Below are 23,770 nucleotides of genomic sequence, written 5' to 3' on the forward strand. Positions count from 1 at the left end.
AAAGACATTTAATGCAAGTTTTTCCTGAAGCTTGATTGTTTTGTGGGAGCCTGTCCCACATCCCCTATTTGACGGTAGAAACACGTTTCCGATTTTCAGTCAGCTCAGCCGAGATCATCACCTGTAATACAAGAGTAAAAAAATAAGGGGAGGGGTAATGTGTGTTAGAACCATTCAGTTATTTATTTTTTTTTAAAAATCTTCTCTCTTCCAAGAAACTCCTCAAATTATTTTTCTGACAGCCTCTAATTGAAGAACACATAATTAAGAAGAGGTTATATGGAACTTATTCTATTCATATAAGTGGTACCTTTTTTTTTCCCCGTGGAGGTCCAGATACACATGGCTGTGTATTTGCGTAGTGCATTCTGTATAACTTCTATTGATTTACACAATTCTGGTGTGTGTTCCTGTTATTAACTCGGGCATACTTTTTTGTGTTGATGTATCATTGAAATACTGTAAATAAAATTAAAAAAAAAATCAGATGCCCAAATCACGATCCAATAGAAGAATAAATTTGCTGCTTGGAAAGGCATCGCGCAGTTGGTGATGCTGGGGGTTGGTACCCAAGGTCGGATATGCGTGAGCGCTGATAGTGTGGTGGTGCGGGCAGGAGACGCGTGCCGCACTCGGTGTGATGCTGGAGCCCAAAATCCACCACAGGAAGCTTTGCCTCCCCTCTGAGCATCCACAGGTGGGTGCTTGTGTGCAAAGGGACCACGTGTCGCCTAAGTTTAAAAGTTTAAGTCTGAAATCATCCCGACATCTTAAAAGAAGGGTTTGCTGGCTTTGACATCGCGCTAGGGTAATGTTTTTCTTGAGTGTTTCTGGGTGGTCTGCACACCGCAAAGGGGCCATGTGGGCTAGATTATTCGTATCAGATGGCTTTTGAAAGCCAAAAGTGTGTTTGGGAAACCAAGAAACAGGATTAAGACTTCTTTGAAGTCTCAACTATCAGTTCTCCACTTAGGAAAAGATGCTGCTTGTTTCCCCGCCGCAGATGTATGTATTCACTCTAAGTAGATATAAATAACTGTCCAAACACTGAAGGTAGTGTGATGAATTCGGAGCTGTCAGAGGAGAAGAACGAGGCCCCGGTGAAGCATAATTACTGCGGTTAAAAGCTCAACGATGAAGTGGATAGAAGAATAATTGAGCACTTCTCTTTCATTAATAACCAAGTCTTTTAGCCCTAATGAATCACAAGCAATGTAACCGGAGTTTTATGAGTAAGTGTGGTACATTGAACAGGATCGTCTTCAGCAAATGCAAACAAACGTAAGCAAATTAAATCCCCCGTCGCTCGTTCCTGTTTTTGTCATTCATTAACATTTTCTTAGCAAGTGATACCCAAAGGCAATTAATTACGGTTTTATGTCAGCTGGGACTTTCTTCTGGCCGACCACTGAATTGTTGTGGAGAGTGGGATTTTTTTTCGTTTTGTGTTTTTTTTAATACCAAACTGTGTAAATAATGACTTTCAGTTTATTGAGAAAGTGAAAAGCTACAGCTGTTGGCCTTCAGGCCGAACTATTTCGTACGCTTGGCTTTCTTCATGCCACACAAGGAGTGGTTTACCTTTTGACGTGAAGCTGCTTACACTTTTACGGTCTGCAGTTACAGAATTACTGTTGTACGTAACAGATAAAACCTCTTTTGCTTTGAAGAGGTTATTAAAAATGAGATGGCGATTGCCAGAAATAACTTGAGTTCCTTTCCGTTCGGTTATTTCAATATCGGAGAACTTGCTTACAATACGAAAAGTCAGTGGTGTGAACGAGCGATATAAATAAAGTGGAAAAAGGTTACTTTAACTAGGGGAAAATCTAGATTAGGTGTTTTCAAGGAAGTCAGCATGTGTTCAACGTCCTGCCAGACACCTGGTTGCTGCGCTGTAGAGAATATGAAGCTGGGCTCCAAGGAGGAGAGTGGCCGGTGAGGCAGGTTTGAGCAGGAGCATATTTACTGGCTCCGGGCAGAAAAGTCTTGGTGCCTTGAACTCTGGCAGGGAAGTTGGAGCACGGCAGCGATGACATCTCTGCAGAGAGAAAATCATAATAATTGGTTCTATTTCTGTCATCCGTGCACCCTGGGAAAGAAGCGGTAACAAATAAAGCAGGTAAATTGGTTGAGATGGTCAAGTGTAAATCTGCATACGTCAGCTGAAAATCACCTTGCTGGAGTATTCTGGGAATACTCACTCCCGTTGGAAGGCTGAGAAGGACAGGGACAGAGGGAGGATTTTAATTTAGAGCAAGCGAATGCACAAGCAGTGAGATACGCCTTTTGTCATCAGGCCTTTCCTCATTTAATGTGTCCTTCTCTCCATGTAATTCCTGTGTTTAGAGCTAACGACTGTCATGCCTTTTCCTTCTAGCTGGTTCAGAGCATAATTGTCACCCCTCAAAATAGCAGTGGTAATTCTGTGGAAATCTGCTAGAAGTTGCTAAGAAATGTAAGGAAGTTAGTTGGGGGGTTCCTAAATGGAATTGTGAGGCAAAACACTGGGTTTTGCAGGTATTGATTGCAGTTAGAATAACTAGAAATTTTGCACAAGTGGGATACAGCTGCTGAGGTTTTTTCATCCTGGCAGGACTCTGATTTTTTTTTTTTTTGAGATACTTTTAAATACATAGCACCGTATGAGTGAAGGGCACGTGTTCATTTGCTTGTGAAGGATTCTTCTCTGATTATGGAAGCACTGCTTATAGACAACATCAGGTTAGTTCTGAAATATGGGAAAGGATGGAAGTTGTGTCCTCTGAACTGGATTTGGGAGAGCTCTCTGCAAAGATGAGAGCTGTTTTGCAAACGGCATTGACTTCGTGGCACGCGGAGAGTGGTAGATTTAGGCGAATAAAAATCCCAAGTGGTGTCACTGCTCTGGGTTTCTTTTAGATCCTTATGCTGTCATCATCACCTTGTTTCTGGAGGACTTCCACACAGCCCATGTGAAGCTCAATAGATCACGCACCACTTTTTCTAAGCCTGCTTCAGAGCTGGACCTCTCTTAGTTTGATTTTTGGGTTTTTTGCTGCCAGGTGACGGGATTTTTGGTTTTTTGCTGGTTTGATTTTTGGTTTGATTTTTGCTTTTTTTTTTTTTTTTTGCTGCCAGGTGATGGGATTACCTTTGGAGCTGTAGCCGTTCCTCGTTCTTCCTTGTTTCTTTCTGCCAGTTGATTTGTATTCTGTTGTTGTTGGGTTTTTAATAAGCTCTGGGACAGGACATGGCTATCTCAGCCGTGTTGTGCTCTCTCCGTCTTCCTTGTTAAGGCCAGCATCACGTCAGATACCAGCTATGCGTGAGATATTCTCTGTGTCTTCAGGAAATGTATTTGTTATAAAAATAATTCATTATATTTGAGTTTAAGGAGCTCCATGGTAGTTCTGCTAACGAAAGGGCTCTTCATCACCTGATTTATTTTACTTATTTTCTACCAAGATGGGATGTCTTTCTGAAAGTAAGCTGTGCCTCAGCCTGGAGGAAATAGACTTGCTGCAGAAACGCTTGTGCTGGTGAGGAACACAGGCCATCGAAAGCCTGCCTGGCTTTACGGCGCTGGTACCTGCAAGATGGATGAACATGTTTGCTCCCTCTGTCACCGTACAAGAAGAAAACATCTCCCCCATGGCAGGAGGAAGGATGCTTTTGGGTACCGTCCTGCTGCCTCACCATGTCACCTACCAGCTTTGACAGTCACACCTATCCAGCGCCAGACTCCCGCGAAAACAGCGTGGCAGCCTGGGAGAAACCAAACGTCGTTCTCCTGAGCTGTTTTCTTGGCAGAAACAGCGTCCTGACGTGACTGCCCCGGGTGCTGCTCTGCCAGCTCAGGTTTTGTAGAAGCGTTAAGAGAAAGCTCTACAATTGCTGTTACCGCTCTCCTCTTGGCTGGCGAGGTGCAGGGCGGTAAGACATAGCTGGCGCGTCAGTGTGCCGTGCTTTGGGTTGAGTTTTGGACTAGGCAAAGAGTTTTTGAACTCTCTTGAGCGGAAATATATCAGCATGCTGAAAAATCTGTATTTTGCTATTGAGCATGACATCTCCCTGGCTATGAAAAGTGATATGCTTGCACAGTGTTGAATTTTATGTTGATTAATTGTGAGCCTCACGATAAAAGGCAATGCCTTTACGTATTTCCGGAATGACTTTCAGGAATTGTGGCCCTTTCTCTGAATTTTGTTGTGCACCGTGCTTGATATCTTCCTTGGAGTAAGTCTTGGGAGGCCCCGCCAAACTTACTGGGTGGGGGAAAACCTCAAATGAGCACTGCTCTCTTTGAAGAAATGCAGGTTGGAAAGCAGTTTCCTGCATCCTGATCGAATGCTCCAAGAGTATATTTTCCATCTCATCCAGGGGAGTAGGAATGATTTGGATCTGTCAAAGCAGGGGTGTGGGAAAGAAGCTGGTGGCAATCCTGAAATCCTTTCTCAAGCCACGTCCCTGCTGACCTCTGCGCTCTTCTGCGTTTGTACAGCAGCAGTGGTTTCTTCAAGTCCCAGGCAGGTTAGGAATAAAAATAATAAAAATGTTCTAGGAATCTGTGGATGCGGGGTAGCGTGACGTTGTACAGCGGGAGGAGTGCCTGGAGGATGTTGGAGAGAGGTGCTTCTGCTCCAGGTTCTTCTGGCTCGCAGAGGGGATTTAAAAATAAAAATACTAACTAAACTCTTCAGTCTGTGAGCGCGGCAGTGTTAAATCCCCGGCTCTGTGGCTGTTGTGGCATCCGTGCCTGTCAACCTCACTGATACATATTTTATGTACAGTCTTGAAAACATTAAAAATACCTTGGCTTTCAAGACACAGCCAGAAATAAAACCTAACCCTGGAGCTCCGCTTTCCCTCAGCGCTCCCTGAAAAGGGAAGACTTCAGAGCTGCGGAGCTTTGAGGGGAATGAAGCTGGAAAAAAAGAAAAAAAAAAAAAGCTCGAGGGCACTATGCAAACGAGGAAAATGTCTCTGGGAAAATTAGGGAAGCTCACTGATGTTGTGATGAAAGGCTGTCAGTGGGGATGGTGACAACTGAAGTGCATTACCCATGGGTGCTGCGGGAATAGAAACAGGTGTTACCGTCCAACCTGTCTGCAAAGCCAACGGCTTTGGCTGCGTGCCAGCTGCCAAAAAATTGAAAAATAAAATTTAAAAAAACCCCCAGAGCTAATAGCTGCATTGTTCAGAGCGAGCGCTTGTTTCTTATTATTCAGTTCCTTAATATTAAGGAGAAAATACAGAAATCTGAAAAAAGACGAGACGAGTGCCAAGCAAGGCTTTTTTTCCGCCCACCCTTTGTTTTTACAATGAGGTGAAGAGCACTTTGAGAATGGCCCCGAAGATAATAGCGCTTTATGTCAATCTCAGGGTGTCCAGATTTATTTTAATCTCCCTTAAAATGGGTGAATTTGAGCATTTCTGTGGTAGGGAAATGTCTGTCAGAGTCAGTACCCACCCAAGGGTACACCCCAGCGTGGGATCTCAGCTCCCTTTTATCTGCCCCATTCAGGACACAGTTTTCCATTTTGCCTTAAAAACGTTTTAAACAATTATGTTGGGCTGGTTTCGTAGTGCAGTGCTCTGTCCTTTCATTATTTGTTATCTTTTCCTTTCTGTACCTTTGAGGTTTTGTAACCAGCGTGTGTGGGTCTTGCATCCATCGGCGTGCAACGGCTGTTCTGCTCTGAGCAGGTGAAAAAGCAGGGTCTGTGCTGGAGAAACCAGTGCTCTTCTGGTTCGAGATTTTAGGTTTTTATTTAGGAAAATGAGAGGCTGATTCAAGCCTGCAGCTTTTATTCTGACAGGCTCTAGCAACCGAGTGCATCCCTTTGCAAACTGACTCGTGTTTCCGAGCTCGTGATGCGGGTGTGCATGCACGGGCACGCGAGCGTGGACGAGGAGCTGGGAAGCACGGATTATTTTTTGCTGTTGTTTTAATCGCCGAGAGCTGGAATGCCTGTTCACTGACATGGATTTTTGCGCTCCGGTGAAGCCCAACCGTGGAAGAAAAATTAAGTTAGTTTTGTTGGGCTTCGTCTGGATTATACTTCTCGATTGGATGAATTAGAACCATTTGGTTTTAGTAATTTTTCATCTGGTTGATGTGTTTACCCTTCGGTTCTTACCATGGTTTATTCATTGTAATCAATTTTCAATGGAAATCTGCCTTTGGATCATCTTGCCATCGGTGACTTTATTGAGTTAGCTGTTTTTGAAGTGGTTTTAATTGTTGGGAGTATTACCTTGCTGTCAGAGGGCAGGATTTTTAGGGTACTTCACATCAGACAAACTCAGTTCTTCCAACCATGCTGAAGTCCATGGGCAGGGAGCAGACGTCCCTGTAGCTCTGGGAGGCTTCGGGTCCCTCATTGCCGGCACGCCCTTGACTCCCTGCCCAGACTGAAGTGTTGGATCCCGTTTAATAAAAGTAATGTAGTGATTTTGAGCTGTTCAGAGGGGTTTCGATGGGAGATGCAGTTTAGGTACGGAGCATTTGCTTTTTATCTGCTTCTGAGCTACAGGCTCTTCTGAAAAACCTGATTTGTCAGATCTTCAGGCTCGGCACAGCAGGGTGAGATTCAAAGGCTGTGGGGTGCTTTTGCCGTTCAGCCTGGAAGGTGAAAAACCCATCAACGCTGAAACCTTGTCTTGTACATCATTCATTTCTCGTAGAAGAGCTGAGAGGCCTTTTGCTGTGATGCTCTGTGTTAGTTTTGTTACGGTAATGATGGTCGTGTGGTCCTTTTTTTTTTTTTTTTTTTTTTCAGGAAATTTAAGCTCTCTTCCCTTTATGTGATTTCAGGTGGGGAAACCAAGAAGGAAGTGTAGAGCTTCAGGTGTCTGGGTTACATAGTGCTTACACACAGGTGTTTTGTTTGACCAAACTGAGAGAGAAACTTTCTAACTGTAAGATTTACCTGCTTTGATTTAGGAAATTTAGCTTGTGTGTGTTTGAGACCCTCCAGAAGAGTGCACTTCTCAAGGACGTGTTTGAGTCAGATAAAAAGAAAGTTTACCGGAAAATAGAAAATGAACTGCTTGGCGGCTTATTATCTAACAACTGGGAGCAATTTAATAGTGTTGGATGCCTAACGTGGAGGAGACCATTAGTCGTCCTCTGGTGCCTTGGCAATAAATCATTCTACAAAACTAATTAGGTACAATTCTGCAAGTCATTTGCGCGAGGTCCTATGAAAACCTGTGCTCCTAGGAGACCTGTTGTCGAGCTGCAGCATTTGCTGGGAACAATGGAGGCAAAGGCATTGCTGTTATCAGCGTGGGCCTCGTTATTCGCATAACGAAGTAAATCGTGACAAAAACGTCCTGTTAATAATAGTTAGGGAAGACATTTGTCAGTCCAGGGGATCTGGAACAACCGACTGTTTCTCAGCACCGAAGCGTAGCGGCCTGGTTAGATGATCCCCGTGGAGTTCGGAGTGGACAGGGAGCAGGAGAGAGGGGTGTTATGAGTTAATGCGCTAGCGTCAGCCCGGAAGAAGGTTTGCAGAAACGCAAGATGCAATATTCCTGAGTATCTGACACTGCAGGATATCGCTTGGAGATTGTTCTCTTTCCCTGGGGATGCGTTTGGGCGATGATGAGGTGTAATCAATATGTTGGTGTGATACTGGATGTGCCAGTGCAAATGTTGTGTGTGCCTGAGCCGTTTCATGAATTTCTCACTTTGAATGAAAGACCAGCAGCAAAAGTCTCAGTAAATGTTTCTTGTAAAACCCAGTGCTTCCTAGTAACTGTGTTTACTGCCACATTTGCTCAAATAACAGCCACGAATTTTTCCCTTCTAATTTTCCTCTGCAAAGTCATCATTAATCAGGCTCGTTGTGAAGTGCCGGATGAACGAGACCCAAGCGAGCTCTTATCCACAGCACAGGAGCTTCTGCAGGCCGGTGCGGTGTCCCAGCCGGCTCTGCCCTCGTCCCCACCGCTTGCCTTCGCGCCGCTTCGAGCCTGCGGAGGGAGCGCGGGGCTCTGCCCGCCGAAGGGACGGGCACGGCCGCAGCCTCGAATCGCACACCAGCAAGGCTCAATGCATTTGTTTGCATTTATTTGACTTGATTTTCTTTTTTTTTTTTTTTTTTTTTAAGAAACATTTAAAGAGAAGAGCTAAAGTACCAAATTTTCTATTTCTAAAGTTAGGCGCTTGCTTTAATTTTTTTAAAGGCCTGAGAATTGCTGGGGAGGGATGGCAGTCTGTTTGTTTTGGCTTTCTGAAAGGAGAGAAATACCATCGTCTGCTCTTACAAGTAATAGTGCAACCTCTCAACCTTGTCCTGATTTATAAGTGGCTGCCTTCATCAGAGGGACCTCTGGCAACAAAAGGCTTGTGGAGGCATTTCACCTGTGCGGGACAGTTGTCATTATTTTCATTCTGTTATAATACAATGCCAATTACGGATTTTTCATTTTGTTGTTATTTGAAGTCTGTAGTTAAGCTGTTGTAGCTTATGACTCGTCACAGTGAGCTGCTAGATTAATGAAGAAGAAAATCACTTGGAAGATGCTCAGCTAGAAGCCTGTGGTGCTCCCCTGGAAGGCAGCAGGCAATTAAAGGGCAAGAACTGGGATTTGGGTTTATTTTGCTCAAATTCACACAAAACTCCGTGTTCAAGCACCCACTCCTAGATGGTAAATGTATTTTATCTTACGATATGTTGCACTTTCTGTGGCCAATATTATTAGCAACTTGACCTCACAGTGCTTAAGCCACCAAAACAGAAGTACAATGAGCAAAGCAGACAACAGTTAGCTTTAACGAATGCCGATTTTACTTTTCATTCAAGTTTGTTACTAAGGAGTGTGGCAATACAGGGAAACTGGCTTAATTTTCATCTTTCTTACTTTTTTTTCCAGTTGGCAAAAAAAATTCGTGAGAAGTTTAACCGTTATTTGGATGTTGTGAATCGTAACAAGCAAGTAGTGGAAGCATCGTATACCGCTCATCTCACGTCGCCCTTGACCGCCATCCAAGACTGCTGTACGATTCCACCATCCGTGATGGAGTGAGTATTAAATTCTGAAATTGCTTATGATGTTGTTTAATAAGTGAAGAAAAAAGGCGGAAGTTTTTCTTTGCAACGTAACTTGTACTTTCTGCCACTCTTTGTAACTCAGAAAAAGTGGGGAAGACAGCACTCCAAAGGTGCTCCTTCCCTTGTCCTCGTATTTGTGTACATTTCTGCTACACACATATTTACTGAGGAGCCCTGAGCAAGGCCTGGGACGCAGCTCTGATGGACTGTAAATGGAAACAAAAAGGAAAAAAGTTTGTTCAACCCTTAATTGTATAAAATACTCGTTTATACAAAATGAGTCTCTCTATATCCAAGACACCATTTTTGCCTTGAGACACTGCTTACCCTGAATAACTCTTCTGAAGCTGGTCATGGGACTCTTTCTTTTTTGGTTTTTTTTTTTTTTTTTTTTTCCTCTCATTTGAAGTGCAGTAACCAAAATCACGAGTTGATCATTACATGACATGCTAAAAATATTGCATTGCGGTTTAATCAAGTTGACATGCTGCTGTTTGATACACAGACATTTACAAAAATTGAGTACGTTGCTTGGAAACGGAATTCATTCGTTTTCCATTTGTTTTGTTTTCTAAATACAGGAGTTTTGAACAGTCTAAATCCAACCTAATTTTCTTTAGTCATGTTGTATTATGGTGAGTATCTGCAGAAACTTCTTTGGCTTTCCGAGTTGTAGGAAGGTGTCATAAAAGGTCTGAATGTTCCAATAACAGTGGAATGATTTCTTTTAAAAAATCAGCGTCTTAAACACTTACTTCCATATAGGCTAGAGAAGAACAAGAGTAATTTTCTTTCAGTTTTTTATCCAATGCAAACCTTGATTACAGAGTATGTTTTCATTGTTCATATAGACTAATTTTAAAACATTTTGGAGAGAGGAAGGTAATTTGAATGATAAATATCAAAAACATTTTCTGCACTCTGAAAGACAGCCCTAGTCTTAATGACAGTGTTCTTCTCTGAAGTATGGCGTTAACCTTTGTTGGTATAAGGATTTAAAATAAGTCAAATCTGTGGTATGAATCTGTGTCTGGAGAGAAAGGCCACTTGCTTCTTTTGTGTTTTATTTTGATAGGGTTAAGCCTTGGGTGGCTCCAGAGAAAGGGGTACCTCGCTGTTGCGTTGTGCGTGGATTTGGTGGTCTCGGTGCAGTTCCCGCTGGACAAGGTGCCTGTGTAAAACACTGGCACATCTGGTGCTAAACAGCCAGACTGTTGGCAGTGTTAGTAGAAAGGTCAAGAGTTAGTTGAGGATGAAAACCTTTCTGCCCTCTGATCTCTGCATGCAGGAACCAGCAGCCAGCAGTGACACCTTCCAAGCAAGGGGTGAAGAGAAGGAGGAATGAGGAGATTTATCACCCGCTTGTCAGTATTATGTAACTTTTCATTACAAAAAGTCAAAAGAAAGGTCTCCTTATAGTCTGGAAACTTTCATGAACTTCCTTTCACTTTCTTCTCCAAAATTACTCAGCCTAGAAGTCCTTAGCTGCTGCTGTACAAGAGGTAGCACTGGAAAAGACACAGATTTTTCTGTGCTATTTGCTGTTTTTGGGAGATACTTTGCTTTAGATTCTACCTTGAAAACGCGTGTGTCCTTAGGACTACAGTTTTTCTTTCAAGAGGATTGCAAAATATTTGTGTTATAACTGCTTAACTTTGTGTGTCCTTTTCCTTGGTGTAGGGAGGTATTTCATCATGGGGCCTCTTGCCTTGAGTAAACATTTGGTGCGAGAGCAGTGTCAGAAGCACCTTATCTCCAGGCTATATTTCTGAGGTAGATTTGAAGGTTTGTCCCACTCTATTTAGGGTTGTTTATCACAGCGTTCAGCCTCTGAACGCACGATGACATTTGTGAATCTGAGGGCACTTTGTGTTGCCAGGCGATCTTCCGTCAGCCTTTTACACCGCCGTCTAGCTTGGTGACATGGCGTAAGGAATGCAGCAAGTTTGGGTTTGTTTTGGAAAAATTATGTGGGAAGGTATTGACACTATCTGTATAAAGTAGAGATAATGAACTACTGTGTAGACAGAGGGTTTATTTTGAGGATTTTTTTAATGGCTTGGTGTCTTTTTTTAGTTTATATTTGTTGTTAGCATTAACAAAATTATCCATGTGTGGCCTTGAAAATCTGAGCATTGGCTTAGAAAGACAGTTTGTAGTGTTGGTCGAGATGAACTGTCAGAGTACCACACCTGGTGACTATAAATAAATGATACGAAATAGGTCTAATAAAGCACAAAGTGGGGTGTAAAATGAACCTGGCGTTTGAATTGCTGGTTTAGTTGAGTAGTGAGATATACAAGTGCATGTGTAAGTACTGCTAAGTAGAGGTGGACTGCTAAATTGGAGCAACAGAGCAGGGGCTCTGTGTTTTTCTTCGGTTTTTGCTGTTCCTTGCTTCAGCTCTAGCTATTTGCGTTTTCAGTTCTTCTTTATCAAGGGAATGGAAAGAAATGTGATGGCAATGGAGGGGCAGATGACAGCTGAGAAGAGCAACCAGAGAGCGTAGCTTTCAGACAAGACCCAAGATCGGGTACCTGCCCTACCATCCGGGCTGTGTTTGTGTCTGCGGGGTCGGAGCCTGGAGACTTGCTCCTGTTCCCGGGGCTGTGGGCTGGATGAGGAAGCGCCCGTTGCAGTGGGAAGAGGCATGGCTCCAACCGGACAACGTTAATATGGGTAAAGTGCTCCGGGCTCTTAGCAAAACGGATGGGTGAACTGATGGGAGATAAGGAAAATGGATGTCAAGTGACATGTATCTTCTAATCCCTGAAGAAATCCCTGCTGGACAAATACGGCTTTGTGTTTCCTCCCTAATAAAGGCTGCTGAAGAAGCCACGAGAAACAGATTTCGTGCTGTCTCCAGACATTCCCTATTGTGATCGAATTGGTGGTTATTTACAAGACAATGTTTTAATTAAAGTATCCTCCTTCTCAAGAGGATAAATACCTTTGTGTACAAGACGGTGCCTCCTGTTTGTCATGCCTGAGATGCTTCGTTCCCGAGAAAGCCCTTGGCAGGTCTTCAGGAAATCTTGGCACTGAAGTGACCCGATGTGCGTGGGGTGCAGATGGGGCTATTGCAGAGGGTAGAGGAAAGAATAAACAGCGTGTATTTATCAGGAGTACTGAGCACCTGCAGCTTCCCTGCACCTTCCGTGGGAACTTACAGGATGGATGTCAGTTGTGAAAAGTGTCTACATAGGGATTTAAGGAATGCGTTTTGGGAAACGGGTTTGGAAGCATTAGCTTTGTGCGGGGTTACGACTTTGCAAGTCTGCATGGTGTGATTTGTGAGTGACAACTGAAATAGTTTGCTTCGTAAAGATGGTGCTGGACTGGGTGGCAACATGTCGATCAGATAAGTGGTTTGTATTGAATATTTGCAGATGAAAGGAAATCAAACTCTTTCTGTACAAAAAGAAAGAGTAAGGCTGATAATGTTTGTGATGTTTGAGTATTCGTCATCTGCCCGGTATACAAAATGCCTTTTTCGGGAGAAGCTGTGACTGGTGCTAGCTGGGTTTTGCAGGAGACTTCAGAAGCAGCTTTCTCCAGTGCCAGTTCTGCCAGGTAAGGTGAGGTTACGCTCGCAGGATAAGTACGTGTGAAGACGCAGTGGCAAGTAGTGCTTTAGAGAACTAGTGCCATAGAGTACACCCACTACAGCGGTTTTTCTCAACGTAGCAAAGCCCTGCGTATCTGCAGTAAGATTATTTAAAATACATTTGTGAGGAAAGATGCAGCTGCCTGTGCAGCTTTTCCAACAAAAGAACCGGAGGCGATGGTTTTAAGGGGAGACAAAAAAATCTTCCCTGACGCAATCTCAGTCCCCCTTCTCTCCTGCCGGGACGCCGCCCCTCACGGTGCCTTGCTGCGGTGAGGGGTGCTGTGGCTGACCACGGTCCCCAATAACCCCGCACCTCCAGAGGGGACACACGTGCTGGTGGAAACGTCCCCCTTTCTCTTTGCTTCCACCTTGGAGTCCAGAAATGAATTTCATTACTGGTTTTTATGGTAAGTTGTCACAGGTCTCCAAAAAACATAGCTCGAGAGGCGCATTGCTGTTCCTGAATGCTCTTGCTTCTGCTGCTAACATATATGTTTCAAGGCGGCTGGAAATCTGTTTTTGCTCTTTATTTAACTATGCTGATAAGAGCTTAGCGAATGCATTTATCTGAATTTGTGAAAAGAGATGGAATGGAGAAATATTTGTTGGTAAAACACACTACTTGGCAGTGTTGTGTTACAAACATTAATAGAGCTGTTTGAGTAAGTGAGTTTACAAACCTATTTTTGAAAATCATTTACTCCCTGACTGTGATACTGCCTTCAGAAGTGCTCTGGGTTTTTTTGTTTTTTAAACAGATGGTTAAATATTTGCTCATGCCATTCAATTTTATCGCAGCTCTTTCTGTGTTTATCTTTCCTCTCCGGAGCAGTTAAGTGGGAGATAACGGGAATCCCATTCAGTTCCTTCGGTTGCCTGAAGAGCTGCCCTTCCAAAGGAGAAGTGGGTGGGCTGCGCAATGAAATTCAAGATGTGTTTGCTGTTCTTGCAGAGTATCAGACCACAGCGATGCATGAAAATGTGGGGAGTGTGCACAGCGCTAGTCTTGGTCTGACCTTGCTGTCCCCATAAACCGTAGCCGGTGTTTAGGAAATGGCTCTCTTGGTTTGTTGCTTTTACTTCGTAAATGTGGCCAAGTTCCTTTTGAAAAAGTTTGGAATAGTGGAGTTTGGAATAGTTTGTCTTACTGGCTTGCAGTCCTGCTTCAAGTAATATACTTTCTTTACATCTGAGAGCAAGCATACTTGGATTTTTTTTTTCCAGCGGTATTTGAAGTAATTGGAACAACTTACATGCCTTCCCAGATTAACTGAATCATCGCTAGCTTTTTTTTGTTGTTGTTGAATTTATTCATAAAACCATTTTTTTCCAGCACTCTGTTTAGATGCAGTGAGAACTGTGTATTTAAGTATGTAAAACATGAGTTAAAATCTTGCCTTACAGTGAAGAAAACATGCCCGGTTGTGAATTTCAAAGGAAATACTGAATTTTCAGTCAACTTATGTAATTTCATTTGCATACCAAAATCAGCTTTAAATTTGTACGAGCGGAAAGGGAGGGAAAGAAATTCGTCTTAAAACAATGAGGACCCCTCCGTAGCTGCTCAAGTGTCATTTTTATACGCGGCTCCCTCATTTTTCCCCAAACTGACGCTGTACAAAAGAGGTTGATTCACACTGGAAATTCAGGCCGAACGAAATCCAATTGGAGCTCACTTGAGCCCTGTTTTGATGTAAGATTCAAAGCCTCTGCAAATTTATTTTATCTTCTTCGCTCGCTGATCTCCCGCTTGTAAATCCTGTTGAAGGAGAATAAAAATGAGTGCGGCCTGATGGGAATTTAATGTCTGAAGTTCAAAGCCGTTTGCACATCAGAGCGGACGTCAATCAAACGAACATCTTGCAAGGCGGGCAGGGAGCGCGTTTCTCCATGGGGAAGAGATCAAAGTGGGAGTCGCGGCTCTGTTTGCTCCCTCGGGATGCAGTTTCGATCGGTTGTTCATTAAAGTGAATCCAGAAGGAAGGGCTTTATAGAGAGAGGCAGGGAAAGGGGGATGGGGTGAGCGCGCCTGTCTTGAAGCCGAATTCCAACCAATGCCTTTTGCTCTCGTTTAAGGAAGTAGAAAACCTAATTACGTCTAAATACAGGTTTTGGTGTGTTTTCCTGGTAAGGATTTTGGAGGACTTCCGAAGTGTTGGCTGTGGTGTTACCACCTCAGACATTTTGGGCCAGATCTTGGAGAAGACCTCGGCCAGCCTTCGCTGTTGCCGTCCACCCCGTGGGCTTGCTGCTGGCAGCAGTGGGAGACGCTGGTAAAAATGAGGTCTCCTCTGTGCAGAGGAAGGGTGGTGATCAGTTCTTGTCTGCAGATCTTAAAATAGTAAAGTTTTTAGGTTTTTAACTTCTTCCAAAGGAAGTGATGGGAAGATTTGTCCAACTTGGAGTTTGTATGGGAAAAACGCAAGGTATGAATATGTCATAGGAAAGGTAAAACCAGCAGTTACAGCCATGAATATAAACATTTGCTGCAAATGCCACATGGCAGCGTTGAGGCTTTACTTTTAATTGTTGCTTTAATGGTGCAAATTGCCAACTAGTTCCATAGTGCATTCTTAATTGAAATGACTTAAAGGCATCCCGAAGAGGCGCACAGAGAATTCTTCAGTTTAATTAACATGATTGCTAATATTGCAATGTTAATTTGCCACAGTGCTGCCTTTGCCCAGTTTGTGGTCTTGATTTTTTGACGACCTACGATGGGAGCTGGTCTCTCCTCAAGGTCCTTGTGTCATGGAATCAGTCACGCTTTGAAAATGTGCTCCGTTGCAGGGTGCAAAAAGTCAAGTTTGAGGCAAACTGCGCCTGAAAAGGGACTTGAGGTAGGCACCCCACGTAGCTCGGTCTGGAGCAGTCCTTGCTCTAGCGTGGCAGGTCTGTCTGAGGGCTGCTCCTTAATTTATGGCGTTTAAACCAATTCTATTATTTATATCATTTTCTCATTAACTTTATTCCTTTTTTTGCTACTTGTGTGCAGTAGCAAGAGAAAGGAGTGGGCTGATCCACAGTAATTTCTTGCTTTCCTTTTCCAGCTCTGCTGCAGAATATTTAGAAAAATCTCCGTTTTTCCTGGTGGGTAACACAATACTTGCTTGCTGAGAAAAGCTGAGGGACTTTGTTGATCTTTGCATCGAGTGTTTTGACACGCCCCAGTTGATGGTGATTATTTTTGCCTTCCTCGAAGGCATGCCAGAATTGGACCTGGTGTTCATCTCCTTGAAACCCCGTGTTAATATCTGTCGTGACCAAGAGACCTGAAATTCAGTTTGGCAGCTTTGTGTGTACGAAGAAGTGATGGAGCAGTAAACTCAACATTTTGATTCAAGGCACATAAACTTCACCACCGGGTAATTTAAAGCGAGTAGTGTGGGTCGTGTGAGCGCTGTATGTCAGGATGCACGTCTCACTTGGAGTGAGTGTGGGCAGTGACTTCTGGCATAAAATAAAACCAAGAGAAAGAATCCAGATGATTTTTGAATTGAACTCCAGCATTTACTACCCATATTCTGAGCCATGAATAATGTTAGTTGCTAACGAGGTATCCTGTTGCCATCGCTAATAGATTTTGATGGGAGCACTGGGACAATTAGCTAACATCCTGAAAAGTCATTATCTTTCCCTAAGAGTTTGTTCTTTAGTATTCCTCGGAAATATTTCTTTAGTATGGAGATGTTTGATTTACAGTCTCTAGCTCTTCCCCATCTGGCTTTGCCCAAACATAAGCACGCTTTTTGTGAAGCCCATCCTTTATCAATCAATCTTAGTCTTGAGATTCTTCAGCCAGCAAAAAAACAACAACATTTATACTTGCTTGGTAGGAGCTGTAATTTTTTGAAGTGGTTATGTTTTAATGGGGATAGGAAAAGCCGCAGCCTTGATCAGAGAACTGTGTTCCTGTGAAATGTTAAGTCTTTTCCTCAATGGAGAGGATGTGGGGAGTTTTTGGAGAGCAGGTCGCCAATAATTTCGACACGCGGCTCCCGGCAGAGCAGATGAGCCTATGCAGAGCTCCGTGCCGTCACAGCTTGGCTGCTTTCGGTTTCTGACGTTGTGTTCCGCCTTGATCCTACAGCCTGATGGGTCTGGGGTCCCAGCAAGAGGGCAGGAAGCCTGTCTGTCTGTCCGTCCGTCCGTTTCACTCTCTTCCTTGCCCTGAAGAGCAAGGATAATGCGGAAGGTCATTAAATATCTGAGCCTTGAATCAAAACACCAGCGCCTGTGTTGGAGTGGCGTGCTGTTGATGTCACTGTTTTGGATAAAACAGCAAAAGCACCAAACATCTGCCTCCAATAAGGAGCCCACAGTGCGTTCTGTAGGGCAGGGAATTTAGTTGCCCGTTCTTGTTCCTGCTGTATACGGCATTTTTTCACTTTGCTCATCGGTGAGCGGTTTTGATGTCTTCAGCAGCTGCCACAATTAACGATGGTTCTCCAGTGACGAGCAAGTTCATAATTGCATGTGTTAGGTGGGGACAGAGGAGGGCAAGCGGAATTACACGGTTGTGTTTATGTACGGTAACCTGAGTGTGCGAAAAGACAGAGGTGTATAAAATATTTGTAGAGAGATGAGAGAGAGGATTTGTGTACGGACTGCTCTGGGGACTCCCTGACTCAAAAACTTGCGCTCTACCTGTATATTTGCATCTATAGGATAGAAGATTTGCAACTTAAAGATGTATTCCACCCCAGTATTTACGTGTGTATAAAAAATATTGGCCAAAATTAATAGAGCTATGTTTAAACGTTCAAGGCCAGGTTGGCCGGGGCTCTCAGCAACCTGATCTGGTTGGAGATGTCCCTGCTCCTGGCAGGGGGTTGGGCTGGGTGGGCTTTGAAGGTCCCTCCCCACAGAAACCCTTCTGTGATTCAAAAATTCCATTTGATTAGGGCTTCTGCAAATAAAGCTCCTGGTCTGATGAGCTCTAGCTGTGTAAAATGAGACTTCTCGTGACTCTACAAGAGTCATAAAATTCAATCTGATGTTAAGACTAAAGAAGTCAGTGTCTGAGGTTTTGTTATGTGTTTGCATAAAAGACTGTTTTACTTACTTGCAATTCAGAAAATCATTAAGGAGTTTAATAGTAAGTTCTTGGGAAATGACTTCTGTATTTGAAGGGCAAATTTCCAAACTTGTGAGAAGGCTCCGCTGTAGTCCTCACTTACAGCAGAAGTTAAACCTCTGCTTTAAGGGAAAAAAAAAAATCTTGTAATGCTAACATTTCTGCAGGTGGATCCAGTCACCTAGGGAGGTGATGACCTTAAGCCTACTGACAAATATGTTTCTTTTTTATAGTTAATTTTCACTTCTAAGTCATAAAAGACCTTCCCCTGTCCCACGTGCGAGGGTCCCGTAGAGGGAGGGTGGCGGCTCCGGCCAAACCCTGCGCCTGGGCGGCCTGGCGCGGCCGCAGCCGCCTCCCTGTAGAACGAAGCTATTTTGAATTGGGCTGAGAGAAAATAGATTGGATTAGGAGAGTTTTGGTTTGCTTAAAAAGACGTGCTTCCTGTGGTTGTAACTTGACGTTTCCTCGCGGTAACCGATTCCATCTGCCTGTGGTTTCTGTTTCTACTAATTGGTGTTTGAAGGGGGTGATTTAAAGTGCATTGTGTTACGGTCTGGTGGTGTCTGCGAACCCCGGCCCTCACAGCAAGCGCTTCGCAAGGACAGGGCCAGGAAACCCGCGTCTTTCCCTTCTTACCGGGCACCATATTGGTTGAAATAGTTGCGACTTCTTGGATTTCAATTTCTTAATTAGAATCTCCAGCCAGAAGTATGGTGCTTGTTTTTCATACCGCTTTTGCCTGCAGTAATTTGGGCCTCCACGATGCGACAGCACGTGTGTGTGGATGTGTTAGTATGTGTACGTGAAATCAGGTTAAGTGGTTAAGTGGAGTTGAAAATAAGCAACTAAATAAAGAATATTTAGCACAAATATGAAGTGCATTGAGCTAAATGGAAAGCGTCAGAATGGCACTGCGATGTAGGCCAGTGATTGATGTGCTGTTAATATTAAGTAGATTTACGGTAGAAAAATCCTTTGATAGGAAGTGAATAGTTTTTTGAAGTACTGGAATAATCAGGCCGTAAGTCAAATGTCATCAAAATGTTCAAGGTCACAAAAATTATAAGAAATAAAATTGGCCCATGTAAATGATACAAAACTGCATTTAATTCCTTGAAAACTTCAGAAGATTTTCCAGTTATTTATAACCCTTTACAACCCTTTTTGTTAAGGCGTTGGTTTAATTATATGTTATTGTCCTCAGAGCTATACACTAGAATACTTTTTGCATTAGCATTATGAATGTATTTGAATTATTTAACCTAACCAAAATGTAGCAAAACTTCAGGTTGTCCAGTTCCTTCCGCTGTTTGGAATGTAAATCCTCAAGGTTTGGTACAGAAAACAGGTTTACAATTGCTCTGTTAGAGCTTTCTCATAAAGGCGTAATGAGGAAATCCTCTTCTTGTAAGACGCTTGGAATAATTATTTTAAAAGTGAAAGATGAAATATTGGTGAGTCTCTAGCAAGAAACTGGTTCAGCAGCAGGAGGCATCGCTTTCTGATGGCATGCCTGGGTGCTACGCGCATTTCCCAAGCTGGAACCTCTACTGGTTAAATCAGGTGCAGTCCGCCCGTGATGACTTTATCGCCCCTAGTTCTGGGTTTTACAGTTTCTCCTGGACCCTTAAAATATGTATAATATTGGAGTTTCCTAAATAATTATTTGTCATTGAACCTTCGAAAAGATGTGTTTCAGTTGTAAAAGCTGTGCAGGTTTAATAGGTAACGTTAGATTGCTAATCCTGTTGCTGTCATTTCAGATTTGATGGAAATTTTAACACCAACGTCTCCAGAACTATTAGCTGTGATAGACTGTCCACCACTGTCAACAGCAGAGCCTTCAATCCTGGCCGTGACTTAAATTCTGGTAAGTAGTATAGTTTGGGGAATTCTCCTTTTCTTGTAGGTTTGATTTTTTTTTTTTTTTTTTTTTTTTTTTCTCCTCCTATTAGACGTTAACATTTCCTTGGCATAGAGAATTATCATGGATTGCCATAGCAACAAGCTTTTATTTCTCCTTGAAACTGTCACACTGCTCTTAATTTGAGATTTCATGATTGAAAGATGATACCTAAAGTAATACCCTTAGCCTATGCAGAGATTTTATTCTAGCCTACCATGGATAATTTTGTTGTGGTTTATGCACTTTTTTTTTTTTCCCAAGCACTTTTCTTCTTAGGCCTGTCTGCTTTGGCATTGGTAGTGTCAGCTGCTGAAGGGGCCACGCAAAGAAGTTCCTCTGATCTTCTTAACTGAGTTCAGCAAATGTGAGGCTGTGTTTGCAGCGATATGCAAAACCTACAAAATATAAGGGCATCCGAAAATATTTCCTTTCTTTGTCTTGTCAGGTCATTTCCATTTTGACAGTCAATGCATTTGCTTGACGTGCTTAAAGAGCTAGAGATACGCTTAGAACCAAAATACATATGACTTATCCCTGAAAAATCCAGCTTTTGGTCCTCCAGAGCAGCAGGGTTTGCTTTTTTTGCATCCTAGTCAACTTAAATTAATATATGGATTTCAGGTTATTTTAGTCATGGTTTTGTTCAGCTGTTCTGTCTTAATTCTCAACTTTTTACAATGCCTTAGTGCTGTAAACTAGAGAACACTGTAGATTTTGGTTGTGGATTTAATTTAGCATAAGTTTGCAGGTGGGGGGTTGTTTTTTTATTTTATTTTTTTATTTTATTTTTTTTTTACAAGTGATGCAGACTTGAGAGAATTTATTTATTTTAATTTACATGTGTCTTTTGGAGTAAAATACTGATTTTTTTTTTTTTTTTTAACTTGACTGATGAAGTGGCAGAACTGCCATTCCACCCTCCGCATGCACAGAGCATTTGCATATCTTGCAACAAATAGGATGAAAGAAATCCCAATTTCTTTCTCACCTCTCTTACTGTGTTCCTTCTTATAGCTTTGCTTTCTGGATTTCTAGTGAAATCTAAATGAAAAAGTAAAAGCTAAACCGAACAGTCCCCAAAGATTCCTTTCCATCCCTCTGCTGTGAACCACATCTTGAGCGCAGGTGCTGGCCAGACAAGCTAATTTCCTGACGTGCGTCTCATCGCCATAATTTGTGTGGCGTTTTCCATCCTTTCCAGCCTTTGTTCGCTTACTGTGATTCGCTGGGCGTTGTTTTACTCCTAAACGATCTCTTTATTAAAAAAGCAAACAACCAAACAACTTATTCTTATTAGAATAATGTTTAAAATCACATGCAGTTGTTGATTAATCAAAATAATTTTTGAAAGCAAGTTTTCAGGCACTGTTAGAAAAGCAAAGCATTGAATGAATCACGTAATGCTTTTCATTTAAGTAAAAAACACATTCTTTTTCTACTGCAGAAGATGGATGTAAAAAAAAGCATTAAAGAGAAAAGTGGCTTTCCACCACTTCTTGAGTGGTGGGAAACAAATAAGCTATAGTTTCCCTTAAACATTTTTTTAAATTTGTGGTTTGAATTCTCACAGAAACAAAGTGAGCACATGTTCAAGCTTCTTGCTGTCCTGGCTCGACAGTCAGATGAGTGCCTCCTCTTCCCTTGCCTCCGGCTTGAAAGCTTCCTGATGAAAGGAATATCTTCAAAGCATGGCATTGGCAGAATTGGGCAGCAGAAGAGAAGGGGGAATTGGAGTGATAGTAAGAACAGGGAAATGCTTCAGGATTTATTGACAGCAGACTCTCCTCTGGCTTTCCTGTTAGCAGCTCTCAGAAACGCAGCCTTGAGGGTTTTTTTTGGTTAGTGAGAAAATGCCTGTAAGAGAGAAGTGGAACAGAAACACTGGATTGATGTAGAAAAATGAGGTGGAAACAAGTTTGAGGAGAGAACGTCAGTACTGGGTACACACCTGGTGAAATTGGAAGTTAAATTTTCTGTAGATGAGCTACAAGGAATGTCCTTAATTCTCACCTCCTTGTGCGAAGGTGTTTGGAAGTCTGTGAGGTGACGGATCCCACCTTCCTTTCCCTGGTCCTCCATTGAGAACATCTAAACCACGTGAGCTCCACTGCCCCCACCACAGAACAGGAGACTGGGCGGGCTTCAGGGAAGGGTTGCTGCCAGGAGTGTCGAGCAGAATAATGCTGGCATGGAGCTGGACGTCGCCCAGGTCCAAAGCGGTGTCCCCGTGTCACTGCAGAAGTATTTGGGGTTTGGAGTAAACTGGATGTGGGAAGGTTTAGGGGCAGGAGGCTGGGTGTTTGTTTTGTGGGTGGAGGGGATTGTGTTGGTGGCATCTGCAGTGCTTGCTTGGGCTACGTGGGCCGAGTCATGGGCCACGACCTGTTGTGCCAAAAAAGCACTATCTGCCCAAAAGAATTTGTGGTCTAAGACAATAGTTGGCGTGAGACAGACTAGGGATAATAAACAGACCGGGAAGCAGTTTTGGTCAGAAGGACAGAGTGCTGTCAGTGCACCAGCATCCGTACAGCTGTGAAGATGGCTGTCGGGGTAGAAAGGGTTTTTAAAGTAGTTACTTAATGTCATCTGACTCTCAGAACTCTTTATTTTTTTTCTTCTGCAGTGACCTAGTTCTGTGAAACAGCTTAGGTTAGAAGACACACTTAGGAAAGAGCATTTTGTCTGCACAGGAGCTGTTTCTGGATAAATCTCTGTGTGTGTATTCATTAAACTAAAACCACCTTTGAAAGAGGATAAAGATCAAATAAGAAAAAGATTTCTCTAATCTCATCTTTTTCTTACTTCTCTTGTAAGTGTCCTGATGTAGAGCTAGTGAGGAAGGTCTCTGGCACTTTGGATTCAGACTCTACCTCAGCCTGAATTATTTTTCTGCTCTAAGAAGCCAAAGAGTTGCTGGTACATCTGGGTGTTTCGATCATACTTTTTCTCTCTTGCCTTGCTTTGCTCGTTTAGACTTCCAGGGAGGATGAGAAGCCGTGACTTCCCAACAGTCAGGTCATACTGCCATTCCCACTGGATGCAGCGTGATGGGGAGAACCCCAGGTGCACCAGAAAGGGTTTGCAAGCCTCTGCTCCTCCAGCCCAGAAGCAGGAGCTCCTGTACTCTTCTCTGCTTTGCCCACGGTTTCCAAAGTTAGCCTATCCTGTCCATCAGCCAGGTTTATCTTCTTGAATGGGTTGATCATTTCATTCTTAATGTAAAAAAAAAAAAAACCACAAACCAAAACCAAACCCCTCCCTCTTTCCCACATGAGTTTTGCAGTTTAAATAATCCAGACTATAAAAAGCTCTCAGCAAAACTCTGCTCTGTTCGACCTCAATCTCAGTTCTTTAAATGTTCGTCTTGGCCCGCTCTGTGCACCGCCTAAGAAAGTGGGATTGGAGTGGTGAAGCTGTAGGGGCTGGCAGGGAATGGAATTTGCACCGCAGACTCCCGGCGAGCCGCAGGAGCGGAGCCTGGGAGAGCCCGCTGTGCAGGCAGCATCGGCTTCTGGGCTGAACAGTGTGTTAGGAAGGGTAGTGTGGCTCGTGAAACTTTTAAAAATAAGGAAAGCTTTTTCGCAGCGTTCTACTGGATTTTTATAATACGGGGGGAAGATGAACATTAATCTTGAGGAAGGGAGGAAGAAGAAACAAACAGATGTCCTTCTCTTTTCTCAACCCTTAAAAATAATGATTTGCCAGGTTTTTTTCTTGATACTAGATGACTTTTTTTTTAATGTCTTGAAAAGGTTTTGTTTTATCTTGGCTCGAGTCTTCCATTTGGATTGCTTTAAGCCATGACTACAAAATAGATCAGGAGAGAGTCTTTACTCTTCAGCCGGAATCACAGGCTTCGGTTAGTTCCATTAAGAGATCTATCCTCGCTGGTATGAATAGTCCTTTATTTATGAGATGACAAAATCTTACCCAGAGCCAGTGCATTATGTTATCAAGATTCCTTGGGGTTTTTTCTTTTTTAATAAACAAGGAACCAGTAAATCTTTCTTCTTCTCGTCCTTCAAAGTGCCGAAATGTCTGGTTCAAGTCAGGCAGCTTTAGCAGGGTGCCCTTCCCCAGTAGTACGCAGAGATGGTACCAAGTTCCTTGATAATTTTTTTTCTGCC

The 23,770-nt window shown here is 43.0% G+C and overlaps 1 protein-coding gene across 6 annotated transcripts in view; it reads left to right on the forward strand.

Annotated features, from left to right (window-relative positions):
- The window catches only part of CACHD1 (cache domain containing 1), a 98,202-nt gene that overhangs the window by 33,318 nt on the left and 41,114 nt on the right, over positions 1–23,770 (forward strand). For all 6 annotated transcript variants that reach the window (XR_015259174.1, XM_086753215.1, XM_086753216.1 and 3 more), the window contains 2 exons: positions 8,869–9,017; positions 19,501–19,607. Coding sequence is in view for 5 of the 6 variants with exons in the window: in XM_086753215.1 (XP_086609341.1) it covers positions 8,869–9,017; positions 19,501–19,607 (256 nt within the window). In the remaining variant the exon portion in view is untranslated. The remainder of the gene's footprint in view (positions 1–8,868; positions 9,018–19,500; positions 19,608–23,770) is intronic.

This window comes from Chlamydotis macqueenii, chromosome 8 (assembly GCF_036417535.1).
Source record: "Chlamydotis macqueenii isolate bChlMac1 chromosome 8, bChlMac1.mat, whole genome shotgun sequence".
Classification (NCBI taxonomy): Eukaryota; Metazoa; Chordata; class Aves; order Otidiformes; family Otididae; genus Chlamydotis; species Chlamydotis macqueenii.